At 43.0% G+C, this 15,275-nt stretch overlaps 1 protein-coding gene across 9 annotated transcripts in view; it reads right to left on the bottom strand.

Moving 5' to 3' along the window:
* Nucleotides 1–15,275, bottom strand: part of camta1a (calmodulin binding transcription activator 1a) — a 260,811-nt gene that overhangs the window by 235,117 nt on the left and 10,419 nt on the right. For all 9 annotated transcript variants that reach the window (XM_035522400.2, XM_081706806.1, XM_081706807.1 and 6 more), the window contains exon 3: nucleotides 8,514–8,617. In XM_035522400.2, coding sequence (XP_035378293.1) covers nucleotides 8,514–8,617 — 104 coding nt within the window. The remainder of the gene's footprint in view (nucleotides 1–8,513; nucleotides 8,618–15,275) is intronic.

Here is a 15,275-nt window from a genome sequence, read left to right as displayed (position 1 = left end):
CGCAATCATGTAAATATTAGGTGCAAAACAATTCACTGAAACGAGCATGTATGCATAGCACTAAAGCAGACAATCACGACCACCTGGTTCTTTTTATCTGGTAAATAAACTAAAGGTCTATTACAATGCGGGAACACAAAAGCCTGACCCAGCAGTTCAATACCAAAGGTAGAAATCTATTCTTCCATCCCGAGTAACTTCTCACCCCAGTGAACACAAGGCAGAAGGCAGAAGAGAGTCAGGAGATAAGAGCACACGGAGGTGGGGATGTGGGGGGGAGCGGGGAAGTTGGGGGTGTGGGTTGTGGAATAAGAATCGAAAGGGAACAAGCTGGGTTCAATTTAGAAGTTCCCACAGGAGGTGGAGTGACCTGTATGTGCTACAATAGAGGTCAGGCAATTTTGAGCGGCCCCCCTTGTCAACAGAGCATACTGGGGACCCCTGCCTTACAGACGCACATCTAGGAGAAAATTGAAAGGTCCTTGTAGCATTCGGGGCCCCAGAATGACCCACAGGTAGGTTCTCATTACAAACAATGGCAACTCGACTACAGCTACTCCATTGAAACCCCCCCACCCCACCTGCGAGCCTCAACAACAGCTATGAATACCTGAACACAACAGGCCCCCAGCTCACTCAAGTGCTTTTTTGTGCTGTTGTAGTTCAGAAGTGCTCTCTGGTTATAGTTCTAAATGCTATGGCTAAAAAGATGCCCCCAATAGTTCTACTTATCAACAACAAACTGCAGCCTGTCCCAGAGGACGCCCAGCCAGGATCATGTGGCCTGTGACTCACAGAGGAATACTAACTGGAATCATAATTAATCAGTGTAGAGCGCTAAAGCTGCGTTATTGTTAACAAAGCTTTGCGTTAAGGAGAATGATGCTATATTTTTGTTTTCATATAATCATCCTACAAAAATATCATTACAATAAAAAAAGAAGAGAATCACTCTTTACCAACACTGCCCATTCTAAAGCCATTGCAGCTTAATGTTATTTTTACATTTTGAAGTGAAACATGAGAGAAGACTGAAAGCACGCCAGGCCAAATAAACGAACGGCACGCAAATATTATAGGACTCAAATGAAAGCAGGGCTGTTTATGTAAATACAGGCTCCCCAGAAGAAGAGGATGACATTCGAGCTTTAATCTCAGGCATGACATTTCAAGGGAATCAGCCGCTCAACCTGAGGCCTCTGTTGGCTGTATTTCCCATTCTGGTCATGTTCCAGACACCTGCTCGTAAAAACGTTAAGGCATTTTCTCATAGAAAACAAACAAGCAAACATGACCTTTCATTTCTACTGATTGCCCTAGAGAAGCTAATGAACGCCTCAGCAAACACATGCAATCCAGGCGGAGTAATTTTAATTACGCACCGTCAAGAGAGAGGCCCCATTTACATGTTTAAATGAAGACAAACATTTAATCACAAAGAGCACTGGGTTCAGTTAGGTAAGAAACACCAAGCGGTGACGAGATAAGAGGGGAAAAAAAATGACGGCTGCCAAAATCATCTAATTTGTTTGCGTAATTGGCAAAGTATATCAAAATGGGTCATTAAAAGTTAAACACCTGTCTCTGAGATGGGAACAGTTAAAACATCTTAATAAGAATCGTTCTAATCCATACAAGCAGGCCTTAATCCAGCCGCACGTTCTAATGAGGTCAGGGGATTGAACAGAGGCCTCGGCAGCCCAAGCAGACAAGTTAAGGAGAGAAGTGTGAGATGGGGAGAGGTTATCGGCCCAGGGAACAAGAATCCTTGACGCAAAAAAGTGTGGAGGGACCAATATATCAGCGCTCTGCACTGGCAAATCCCTGCCAAGCTAAATTTTAGTCAAGGGTCATGGACTCTGGCATCCACAACAAGCACAATATAAAGCAGCCTCTGCTGACATAAAGAAAATGTAAAGTTTTTGAAGAAATAAATGGTTAGTGGTTTAGAGAAGAGAGTTGCAAGTGTTTTTTATCTGACACTCAGTGCACCTGGAGCCAAATTCACATATTGTGCACATCTGCAGTTAGTAACCAAAGTGTCTTTTGTCTCATCTGCAAACTGGTTATTTCACAATAGTTTAATAAGTTTAATTCCTGAAACTTCAATTCCTTCAAAAGCATGAATCTTCAGATTATAGGATTAGTTTGACCATCCAATTTAAATGCTTAGAAGCATTAGGCAATCACTGCGCTTTTTCATTCTGAATATTTAAAATACATCGTGGTTTTATACTGGTCCTCATTTTAAAGAGGTACTATCCTGTGTTAGACTGGAATTTGAGTCGGATTACATATGGGAGCTTGTTGCGAGCTATAAATTTGCTTTGCATTACAGGATATAGCCCAGGATTATAAATGGCACAAAAAAAACAATCAACCTGCAAAAAAGTCTGGACATAGCAAGGAAACATCGCATCTTCAGGTGGAAGCATATTAAAAGTTTGTGCATACAGCAGCGATGATGTAAGTCTACTGAAGCTTACTGTAACTTCAGGTCTGTGGCACTCGAAGAATCTCATAGAGAAGAGTGACAAGCAACCGCATGTTATCTTCAGTCAGTGGGGTCTGAGTGAGAAGTGACTGGTCTAGTTTAGGATACTTCAATAAATCAGCTGGAGTGAACTGAAGAAGTTCCTCTTTCTGTCAAGTTGTTCTGTTGTTTTAGACAACAAACCTTTAGCATTTTTTTTAACGTATCCATCAGTGAACGGACTGCAAATTTAAAACATGATCATTTAAATGGCCAGTTTTGCTGGAGCTATCGCACTGCTCTACCAGTGCTAATTGCATTGCATGTCCCAGATAAAAGTAGTAAACACAAAGACTCACTGCATTACAGCAACAAGTCCAGACTTACACTTTTGCGAATTTGAAGAGTCTGAAGTAGAAGTAAGATCATAAGTATCAAGTCAGCATTTGTGTAAAATCCCACCTGAGGCATGTACATCTTGTGTGGAGACTTAAGTCTGGATAGGCAGGAATATCTTAGCAGTGATACACTCAGGATTCTCAAATGTATTGAGACTCGTTATGTGCACATGACCCCTGGTACATGAAAGATGCAGTGCCCCTAGACAACCACACCGAGCAAGAAGATGAAACATCCTTAGAAGTGTTACATGATGCTCCTTGAGGATGTACTAAATCGCAGCTTTCAGAGAGAACATGACATGCCTAAAAACATTCCTTCTACAAGCGCAAGTGCAGCAGTCTCGATTTTAATTAAAAATCTGCAGCAAAACAAGCAGTGTAACAAAGGTGTTGGGTGAGTTTCCTCTTCATACAGCTATGTGGCTGTCGTGGTTTAGTCCAAACTGTGTTTGCACACCAGTCATTATCTCTACATGGAACAGACGACACATGATATGTAGAAGTAGCAACAGCAGGTGGCCCGAAAACCAAGGAAAAGTAGGGAAAAATGAATAGTTTCAAGAAATGAAACTGTACAATTATGGCCTTATCCTGGCTATAAAACTAGTAATAAGAGAAGAATGAGGAAGTGTTTACCTACATCTGACGTCTTACCAGCTACTCCAGAGCACATGATCAATGCTCAAGATGCACTCACTGTCATGAATTCAGACACAGAGGAACGTGTGTCCCGATAACACCCCAGAAAGTGGGCTTTCTGGCACGTACGTCACCCCTCATGAGAGGGATCGTGTTGGTGCACCAAAGTCCTGTTTTTTCTGCGCCTTCTGCCTCTGCCTGTAACCAGAATCCGGTCCCTGGATGGAGTTGGCGGATGGAACTATAACCGGAAGATTGCACTCCCTCTGCCCAGTTCTCCCCCTGGGCTGCTCCAATGCCATATGACCCCCCCACCCCACCCCCACCCTGCTTCACTCTGCCACAAGCCCAGGCATATTGCTTGTGCGCACAATGCCATGGCAGTGTGGATCTAGTAGAGGATCATTCCTGATGACAGGGCATTAAATGGTAGGTAGGCCATTATGGGTCTCTTGCATTTGCCAAGTCCAGCTACGGTACAGCGGTACGGCAGCCCGTGACTGAGGAGTGGTTTGCGGGTCTTTAATAGCCACTGCTCATTAGGACGTGGACGTCACACTAGCTTAGCTCTTTCTTCCCTTCTTTCCATAAAGCTACATGCTGGAGATCAGCGCTTTCCCAGTCCCCTAACTGACACGTGGGACTGACACTTCTCAACAAACATGGGAGATGCCCCTTGCCACCACAAGAGCTTTTTTTTTATGATGCTTCATCTCAACTCCACTCATATGACATAAGTCATTATTCTTGAGTTGGGCAGCATTCTCCTCGTGACAGCTCAAACATATCTGGCACTCCGACAGGAAGATGGCCGTTTCCAATATAATGGAGTGGGCTTTTCAAAATGGCATCAGTGTGATGAAGTCGTTCAGAAAACCATTTCCGGGGCTCTGGATTTTCGGAGAGGGAGAGGCAACTGGGTCTGTTTGATCTTGAAGGGATTGAGGATTACTGCCCTTCCTATGTGGTGTCCTTCTCTTAAAAAGATTTTAATCTCAATAGGAATGTTCGGTAGAATAGAGGTCATCCCCCAAGAGCAACCAGAAGAGTAGCAGAGCTGAGCTAGGAAGAGGGCTCCACTAAGATTCCCTGCCTTAGCTTGTTTACAATGCTTTTATATACACAACCCACAGTCAAAGAGCGGGGGCACAGTCTCAAACATGTTGCAATTTATACAACTAATAACCCATAAGCCCAAAAGGAAAGATTCACACATTTTTCGGACTGATATAAGAACAGCTTCTGTAACAATCTGTAACAATCATCATTAAATCTCTTAGGATGCTTCTATAATTACCCTCCAGTTTCAGAGTCTGCTATGAGGCTCTTTTTCTTTCATGATATAGGATTGTGAAAAAGTATTGTTATTGCCGCTAAATGAATTGTCAGCCTTTGGCCCAGATGGGGTAAAAGGGATTCCGCATACTGTCATACTGATAACTATATGTAAGTTGCTCTAGATAAAAGCATCCACCAAATGCTGGGAAAAGTAAATGTAAAATGTAAAAATCTGAGCCCAGTATACAGGCATGTCTTCTGCCTGCACCAAACTACATTTCCAAACGCCACCGTTTCTCCCGTTCTGCTTTCTCTTGTGTTTTGATCCCATTCGGTGAACCTGATTTTAAGGTCAATGCTTGAAATTTATTCCTGCACACTTTCTCCCCATAAACATGTGAAATGTGGATTAGTAAAATTGGAAAGGAGTGGATGTATCGCCATGGCCACAGCTCTCCCCTGCACATCTCCAGGAGCAGCAGAGCGAGTGGTGGGAGGCAGGACCGCGTGCACCCTTGGCATCTGCACCCGACTGGCACCTTGACCTCTCCTCTCTGTTTACACAGAGCCAGGAGTGATAATCTGATCTCATTTAGATTCCGCATGAATATGGAGCGCCGCACAACGTGCTGGCACAAATTTCCTCTGGGAAACCGCATGAGAAACAAAAAGCGTTGGTTGCGGGGGGGGCGTTCGGATCAGTGACGTGACACAGCCGCGCGCGTTGTCGAGAATGCAAAGTGTCTCAAATAAAAGAAGAGATCCGTTTCCCAAGACAAATTTTCAGCACTAGTTGACAAAAAGGGAAAATGAAAAGAGAAGAACAGAGTAAACCCAAATAAACGATATTTTATCATTATATGTTCAAAATAGAACAATGGCCCCTCCTGGTCCGGAAGACGTTTTTTTTTAAATATTGAGCAAGGAGAAAAACAAGGTGGCATTAAGCATGCAGGGCAAGCAGGAGGAATATGCAGAGAATAAATGAGGTGTCACTTTCAGTAAGACTCACACAATCAGTAGCAACGAGAGACTCCTTAATCCTTCTCAGCCTGCCATCAGTGAGTCACTGGTGTCTGCCTGGCGCACATGAAAGAGAAATGCCCTTGGTTTTTGGGAAGGTTGACTCCCCCCCCAACCCCGCCCTCCACCCGCTTTCCTGATGTCCGCCCCGTAAGAATCAGGCCCGCCTCCGTGGCTACCTAGCACGGTGCTCTGAGAGTCCACTGCCGACAGTTGACATCAATCCAAGGGGTGCTTGACAACAGATTAACTGCTCTTTAAAGTAATGCTGAAAATACGTTCTCCTACTTTATGAGGTGTCTGTTGTGATTTAATTTCTGTAACAAATGACTTGACACACTGTACAAAGCTGCAGCTGCCAGCATTTCCCTTCTTCTACTGCAGACATTTTCTAGTTGGTTTCAGAAAAAAAATTAAAATAAAAACATTAATTAATTTTGACTTGAAGCACAGCACTCTGGGTCGAATAAGTTACATCATCATCCCTAATGCTAGCTTACTGATGGAAATGCTTTTTCCTTTTGCTTCCCCATATAAACAGAATCAAGTCAACAGTTGGTTGACAATAAACCACATAGTTGTAAAATACCTCTTCACTCACACTTGCCACTGAGCTGAACTGACAGGCTTTGTATGCCAAGGGAATTAAGTCATTATCTGAATTTCTGAGGTCCTGGCTGTTGCATCATATTACATGGTAACAAAACCCAACAACCACATTCCTCAATTCCAAATTTGCATTACAAAGCTTATATATTAAACAAAACACCATTGAGCTACAGGTTACCACCACAGAGGGAAAACATTCATAGCTGATTCTGACAAGATACACAAATACTCGTGGACCTGAGCTTTCACTCTCTGTTCTGGCGCTGTCATTCATCTCACTCCCCCACCCCCACCCCCCCACCCCCCCCCCCAAAAAAGTGGTTGTCTCTCCATAAAGAATACGCCAAGGGATAAAGTATTGTATTCAATTCATAAATATCCCTTTAAGAGGGCCATGTCCGTGATTTGTCACTGGGGGCTTTTGGCAGGACTGAAATTGATGTGAGAGTGACATGTGAGTTATGTAGGGGGCTGTGGCAGGCATGATTTCCAGCGAGGCAAGTTCTGCCACTACCGCACTCCTCGTCCCTCCCTCCAACAACCTTCACAGGAGAATGGTATATTTATTAAAGAAGTACCATTTAAAACATTTATGAATTATGAAAAACAAAAACAATAACAAGATGGACCTCTTTGTATTCAGTTCTCAGAGGACATTGGCGCTAAAGCAACACATGCGTCACAACGATCAATTCAATTATAGGTGCAATACTTTTAGTAAGCAAGTAGCTTATGAATTTCTTAAGAGAAATTTTGCAACAATAATAACTTAATATCCCTCCGGCTTTAAGCAACTAAACAATATTTAGTTCCAGCCACCCTGGTTAGCCAGTGTGGGGAAGCCACACTGCCAAACAGACTGAACATAAACGACAAATAAAATGTGAAAATCAAGCAAAACAATGTCGCGTTTCCATTAAACGATAAAGAACCTAGACTGAGAGAAATGAACTCATTTAAAATGGCTGGCCCACAGGTCAAGGACAACTGGCAGACCGCCTGTGGGATTTTTTTTCACGCAGTCACAAACATAAACAGTGTGCATTTTCATTTTCTGTGCAAAAAATCTAAAAGGTTTCTTATCTCTTCTTGTTTGCTTGATGCGTCGTACGTGAAATACCTTCAGACTTTGATAAAAAAACCCACTTAAAATGCATTTTCATATGCAGATTATTGGCGTATGCACTTTTAAGATAGCCCAGCTGCTCAGCAGAGGCAGGGATGGGTGTAAAATAGCATGCTGACTGCAACATTAACTAAATAAACCACAAGACTGCTCTTCAAAATATTCCTAATTCCACTACAAGGCGTAGTTCACAGCAAACTATCTTCACATTTTTAATGTGGAGACTTGAAATACCCTGACTCTGCCATTCCAAAAAATCAAATTTCAAGGTACGAGAGATATTTCAATCAACCTTCTACACGTCTGCAAGAGTGAGTCCTACTTCAACTTCTGCAACTACAAAGAGACTCGACATAAAACACTGTGAGAAACAGGAGAGAAAGGCAAGCAGTCTGGGTAAGGCAGTGTTCATATTCACCTCCAAGTGAAGAGTGTGAAGGTACCAAGAGAACATCTGACAGGTTGTAGAGCAACTCAAACCATATGCCATTGCATTCCATAAATAATACGCAGCCTATTTTTATCAGTCATAATCTTTCTGAATAAAAATGGTCAAGAAACAGATGGCTGGAAAAAAAAGTTATATGTAGCTGCACATAGTGCAGAAATGCAGGGGAGAAAATCTGAGCAGGACCCCACGTTTGGATAAATGTACCAATACCATTTGTGTGGCCCTCATATTTCACACAATTAATGTTAATTCTCATCTGCATGTGCTTAGCCAGGTGCTGGACAAGGTCTCACAATGCAAAGGGCAGGATGACGTCTGTGTTCATGTGTCTCAACAATAGTGCAGCTGGGCTTGATATGACTGCAGAGCCACTGGAAAAACTTCCTGTTAAAACATTGTGTCAGATGCAATGCTTAAAATAAAAAAAGGCCTGATTTCTATAAGGCCAGCAGCAGTAAAAAAAAATAAAATAAAAAGAACATAGCAGCAGATGGTAGAGAGAGGTGACCTTACCTCATTGGTGTTCCACCTGTGTCTCTCTTTTGGCAATGAGGAGCATTTTGGTAGACATTCAAGCAGCTTTTTGGGCAGGTATATTTTCAAATGTCCATGTTCATCTGAGGACACAAAAAGAGGAACAATAGGCTTGTCAGAGATGTGGCAAAAATGGAAACAATGCAGAACAAAATTCTAGCACTCCATATAAAGAGGGTTTTTAATGAAACCTGTGCTTCATTGGCACAGACAGGGATAAAATGTACAAATGATATGTACAAACAGGGATAAGACAGGCTTTCAAAAGAATCCAGAAGCTTCAAAGATTCCACTCCTTTCTCAAACTCGGTGAATAACCACTGATCTATAATCAGTGTCTATAGCACATTAGCAGTGCATCGCCATGGCAACTCTGGTCTGAGGCTGGCAATCAATTAATTATCTAAAAGAAACCAAATTATTACTGATTATTAAAAATAATTACATTAAAAATTGATAGCATAAAATGCCAGTGAGAAAAAATGAATACTTCTGGAATACGTTTGGAATGGGAAAGTTAGTATGACGTTTTGTGGATTTTGGAAGAAAGTCCAGTTTCGAAGGCTCAAAGGAGTGACGGTAAGCTTTATTAAGACTTTAACTACCCAATAAAGTCCAAAGCCATCCTGATCCTGACTGCAAGGTAGAATGGTAAAAAGCACAAATGCCAGCAAGTGATAAAAGAAAAGGGGAGTTTGTTCAGAGGGCAATTAAGGCAGTGCTATAAATCAGGCTTTCTGTTGCGTCTCTGTACGTGTCTCTCTCTGAGGGTAAAGGGCTTAGCAGACCAGTCTGCTCACTGCCATTTACCCTCAGTGTTTTAGAGCACAACATCTAAATTATAATGATATCATCTACAACTGTGAATTAGGGCCAATTATAATCACCTTGTTACTATCGTCTGCTGATTTTGCATTCGTCTCTCACCAGCACCCACTCACACAACACTCACTTCCAATTCCAATAAAAAACCTCACAGGAATAACAAGTGTGTGGATTGATGACACATGCATGTACATGCGCACGCACGCACGCACACACGCACACACACACACACACACACACACAACACCACACTGGCTATCACTGAAGGATAATATGATAAAGAATTCCTAGTGCATTATTGTAACACTATTAATAGCGATGACCATTTAAATTCAACCAAAGTCAAATGCGCTGCGCGTAATGTCTTACATGCACGTGCCTTTTCAGCTGCACATTCTCTACTTAGTACCAAATCTTGTATTTAAAAAACTGACATAAAAAACTTCAGGCAGTCAGTCTGTACAAAGATGTTGATTAGCAGTACAAAAAGAAGAAAGGTCCTAATGTAGTCCTGCAAAGTTTTACAACAGCACGTGACGCAGACACTGTTGCTTACTTAGATAATGAGACCAGTAGCAGTGGTAGTTCAAGTGGTCCTGCTTATGTTGCCATTAACAACGGCATGTCTGTGCCACGTGTGGGACTGACCTTGAGGCTAATTTAGGTTACTCCACACAAGAGCAAATAAAATGAGTTGGTTTACGTGTAAGGCGTAGCCACATTAACATGGGTAAAAAAAGCCTGATGAGTACCTCGAACCTCAAGCACGGCTCGGCTTGAAACGCCATGCTTCAAGCGTTGAGACTATTCTCTGTCCTGGCTCCCAGATGGTGGAACAAACTTCCACTGGCTGTCTGGACAGCAGAGTTCCTTGCAAACCTCAAATGCAGACTGAGACCCATCCATTTGTGGAATATGTAAATGACCACTGATCCTGCACCTTTGTTGAGTAACTGAAACTCTAGTACTTATTCTAGGGTATTGTTTATTGCACTTATTGTTGTCTGTTATAGAACTTATTTGTTTTTCACTTATAGGCTTCAGCACTGATGCCTGTATTTCTATAGTTTTCTAGTTCAATGGTATCTTGAACTCTAACCTACTGTACTGGCTAGGATACATCCTGTGAGTAAATGACAAAGTGCTTTTGTTTTCATGCATTTTGCCCATTCATCCACACTTTTGCCCCCACTGACTACATACCTTTCAAAATCCACGCTCCAAAGTAGGTAACTAAGGAGACGCAGTGTTGTAGTGTGAATAGAGGGAAAATGTAGCTTTTAGAAAACATTGACGTAAGCTTGTCATGTGACCTCCACATTTTCCAAATGGTGGAACCCAGTGTCACACTGTTGACTGTAGAAGGTATTTTAATTTCATGTTTAGCTGCATGACTTTATCTGTCCAGACAAAGAAGCTACTTGTGTTTTTTCTTGCCATTTTCTCTACTTGTTGGCTGCTACCTTGCATACAACTGCAGCAAGTAAACAAAGATCCATGGCAGAAATAGGTCAGACACACACAGTATTAGTGGAGACCAAGCCTAAGTTTACCCCACACAGCATAAACCACTGAAAGAATACCTTTAGTGGCAATACATTTCTAAACTCTGCTGGAGTTAAAATGAGAACTAACACGATCCAATCTTGTGTCTGTGCCAAACGAAAATAAATAAATAAATTGTCTAGGTTTTTGTCCAATTAGCTGCTGTCTTAGTTTTAACGGCGTAAGCACATTCTGATATTTTAGCAATATTCTAGTGACTATGACAATGAGGCATATAGCACTGTCGGATCAGTTACTGCATTATATAATACATTTGAGCCATAGTCAGAAATACCGCCACGATTCTGATGTAGCTATAATTGTAAAATAACAACTTACATTCATTTTCAAGGCAATGCCAAAGGCTGCGAATGCAGTTAAGAACTTGCTTGCAAATCTGTGTGATTACAGCTTTCTTTGAGCTAATGGGCTTACTCTTCACAGTGCATTATAGCGCCACTCACATCACTGAAGACTTATCAAGGCAGATCTACTGACGCCAATTACACAATTTCCAACTCTGGCTGCTTTGTGCTACGCAGTGGGCAATTTGTACAAAATTGAAATTACCATAGCATAAGGGTGCCTTTCTTTAAATCAATTCTTCTTCAATCCAATATACACAATGAAAAATAACACAATAAGAGGAAGATGACAACCACAATGAAGTAATATCAGTTCTTCTGAGAAATCCCAGCGACCAGGTTTGCTTTCTCAAATGACAGAAGCACCATGTGAACTGTGACAGTGGCAGTCCTGCTGCTTATCCCTCATTCGTTCCCTAGTTATCAGGCGGGCGGCTCGTGATATTGCAGACATTTGTCAAAGAGAACATTTGTCATCTGTTTAGACTGAGAAAAATATGGTTGTAAATGGGGAAAAAAATGCTATTAGACTTTTCCTGTCATCTTTTCTCTTCTGGCCCATCCCAAATCAAATATTTTTATCCAAAGCACAAACACAAATCTGTGAATCATATGTGGTTCACTTCAGAGAGAACAAGCTAATTCAAGACGTAATTTGAAGGGTTTATGTAATGGTGATCAATTTCATCTGCCTCACCCTTTAGTCAGCCTTTTTATATATTTAATGCCTTATAAAGATTATTTTAAAAATAATTCATGTTATGGGCAAGCATAACGTTTAGTTTTTTTTAATACTATGGTCTCCAGCTGTAAAGCTTCTGCTTTAAGGGATCCCTGTCCCTTCCCACAGCCACTGCACATGAGACGGAGTTTACGGAGGGTCTGGGAGTTCTCTTCTCCGAGCAATTTATTACCTGTGTCCAATCCAGTTGATTGGGTTTGGCGGGGGGGGGGGGGGGGGGATCTTCATTTTGTCTGTGTTTTTAAAAACCAGCCCTTACATAACACTGGGAGCCCACATTTTTCAAGCCTCTCCTCCCCTGTTGTCTATGAGCATTAGACTTTTGTTAACGATTTGCTATTAATAATAACTTTCTTGGGGGCTTAAGCCATAAGTGCCTGGGATAGTGGAGAAAACAGACTTAAAGGATGATCATTATAAGGGACTATTATGAGAATGGGGCAGAAAAGGGGGCGGAGCTGTGTTAGAAGTAATCCCAGCCTGAAGCGAGGCACTAACGAAGGGTTCACCTGACCAGGGTGAGCGCCAGCCGTGGGACTCTCTCACTGTTCTTCCCTATCAAGGTGATGAGATAAGGCTGAGCTCTGGCGTTTGCTCGGAGCGGTGCGCTGGAAATGGGCTGAACAGGGCTAAATTGCTCTTACAGTGGGGAGCAGATACTGTATCTGGGATGATTTGCCTCGCTCAATTAACATTTCAGCAGAGCAGCTGCTTGCAGATAACAACAAGGTGCTTCAGCATCACCCCAGGCAAGCCGAATAAGGCACAATAAATAAACAACATACACCAGCACCCCCAACTCCCAGAGACAGAAAAAAGGCCCTCCATCTTTAGGAGCCAGGCCTGACAGTTCGCATTAAACCTCAGCAAATGTTGGTACAATCCAAATATCAAAAGTTGCTCAACTGAATACTAATCATAGCTCAATAGACAATTCTTCCTATTGATTATTTAATGCCTCTGTTGTAATTCTTTCTATTGGTAATATTGTTCCAAATTATAGCATGTCTTCCTGAAGGTTTCAGGAAGGTGAAACAGTAAAAGTAGACTGTATTGTGGTGAGGTAAACCTTGTTAGCTGTTAGAGGGGTGGAGGGGGGGGGTCTCGGGACACCAATCAAATAGAGAAAAGCGGGCACACTCACAGCCTCACTAGTGGTCGCCGCGGTGCTCCACTGCCCTGCTCGTTGGGACCAATCCTGGCCAACACACGTGCTCAGCCCCTAATTAAGCTCTGCCTGTCTGCCTCTGATCAATGCTATATACAGCATTCTCTCAGGCACACCCACCCATGACATCATCGTCTCCCACAGTTGTCTGCAGGGCGGGACAACAGTAGACGACCCGTTATGGAGTGAGTACAGCCCCGTGCTCTTAGCGCTGTGTGAAGGTAATCATTTCTACAATATATTTTCTCTTTTTCAAGATCTGAAAAGGGTATTACAGGAAAGAGTGGGTGAAATGCATGCGGTCTTAGTCTAATGCCCCTGTAGATGGGTGTAGTTTATTACCCCTGTAGATGATTGTAGTTTGATACCCCTGAAGATAAGTGTAGCTTAATACCCTTTTAGATGAGTGTAGTTTAATACTCCTGTAGATGAGTGTAGTTTAATACCCCTGTAGACGAGTGTTGTTTAATACCCCTGTAGATGAGTGTAGTTTAATACCCCTGTAGATGAGTGTAGTTTAATACTCCTGTAGATGAGTGTAGTTTAATACTCCTGTAGATGAGTGTAGTTTAATATTCCTGTAGATGAGCGTGGAACTACAGCAACCATCTCATTCTGAATTTTAGTGTACATCCCATAGAGAAGGAAAACATCCTCTGTTCAGATTAGAATACTATTGATTAAAAACTCCCCATACTGGTACAATACTGTAGCCTCTGTGAAAGCACAGCTTAAGAGGAATCTCAGGAAGAAACTTGACCAAATAAAACTGTGTGTGAACTGAAGGCTTATTGCTCAGCAGTTAAAAGCAGCAGAAACAGGGATGCATGGTAATTCACCATAGCACTGATAGTGCCTGCTTTAATAAAGAGCCTCCGTCAGTGTCTATGTGGTTAAATGTACACATACGCACGCACGTGCACACACACATGCACACCCACACACCCTCTCTTATCTTACATTATTGTGGCTCGGAGGACTAGAAATGAGCTTCAGTGTCAGAAAAAAAAATTCAATTGCTGAGTGTGAACAAATGGCACACACACACAAACACACACACACACACACACACACACACAAAGAAGAAGGAGTGAACAGGCAGTCAGGATGCAGAGAGAGGAGAATTGGTGGCCCGCTTTGAGAGAAGTGCACACAAATAAGGATGGAGTCTCCCCGAACGATGTAGCTGTAGCGCGCGGCGACGGCTGCAGAGTAGGAACCATCACTGCTCCCTTTGCCGCTTTGCTCCTGCGGACGGGCGGCTAGGCATGTCAGCGTTCCCGCGCTAGCTCACGTCCTTTATTTCCCCAGCTAAATGGCGATGGCACCGTGGGCATTAGCATAACTCAGTCTCCCCACCAGTGGAAAACAATGTAGTTGTCAGGTCCTAAAGTGCAAGGAAGGCTGAGAGGGCCAGGGGTGGGAGGGGGAGTCTGGAGGGGAGTTATACATGTGATGCTGAACTGAGCTGAGGGGGCAGCCAATTACTGAGCCGGGACTGATCAGTAGAAAGAAGCCTGCCTGTCCGAACAGGGAAGAGAAAATGTTTGGGGGGGTGGGGGGGGGGTGAACAGAGAGAGACACAGTAAGAGAGGGAGAGAGAGAGAGAGAGAGAGAGAGAGAGAGAGAGAGAGAAGTGAGAGCAGGAAAAGAATAAGGAAGAAACAGAGTGTGATATCGTAAAAGATGGCCCCTGCAAAAGAGAGAGGATCAACAGACAGGCTGGGAACAGTAGATGGGAAAAGGGATGAAAAGAGAGGAGAAGTGGAGAGTGGAAGCTGCGGAATGAAGGGAGACGAGGAAGGATTTTCTGCTTATGCTTGCCAGCTACTCAGGGGACTCCTTCATTAGGAAGACCAGTAAGACAAGAACAGGACCACGGGCTCTGCACATCTGGGTCTACACACACGCACAAGGGCAGCTTCTGTGGCTCCTTCCACAATCTCGGACCTTCTTGTCACTGTGGTCTACAGGAGCAGAATAACGGACCTGCGCTCCTGCCCTGACAAACCGTGTGAGGGAGCCCGCATCTCAGAAGTGCCGCGTCCTCGCCTGCTGCCAGCGAGCCGGCTTTGATCTTGCAGAAAAGCCCGAGC

Source organism: Electrophorus electricus, chromosome 24 (genome assembly GCF_041902795.1).
Source record: "Electrophorus electricus isolate QZ-2024a chromosome 24, ASM4190279v1, whole genome shotgun sequence".
Lineage (NCBI taxonomy): Eukaryota > Metazoa > Chordata > Actinopteri > Gymnotiformes > Gymnotidae > Electrophorus > Electrophorus electricus.
Note: the sequence above shows the minus strand (reverse complement) of the source record. Positions and strands in the feature narration are given on the sequence as shown.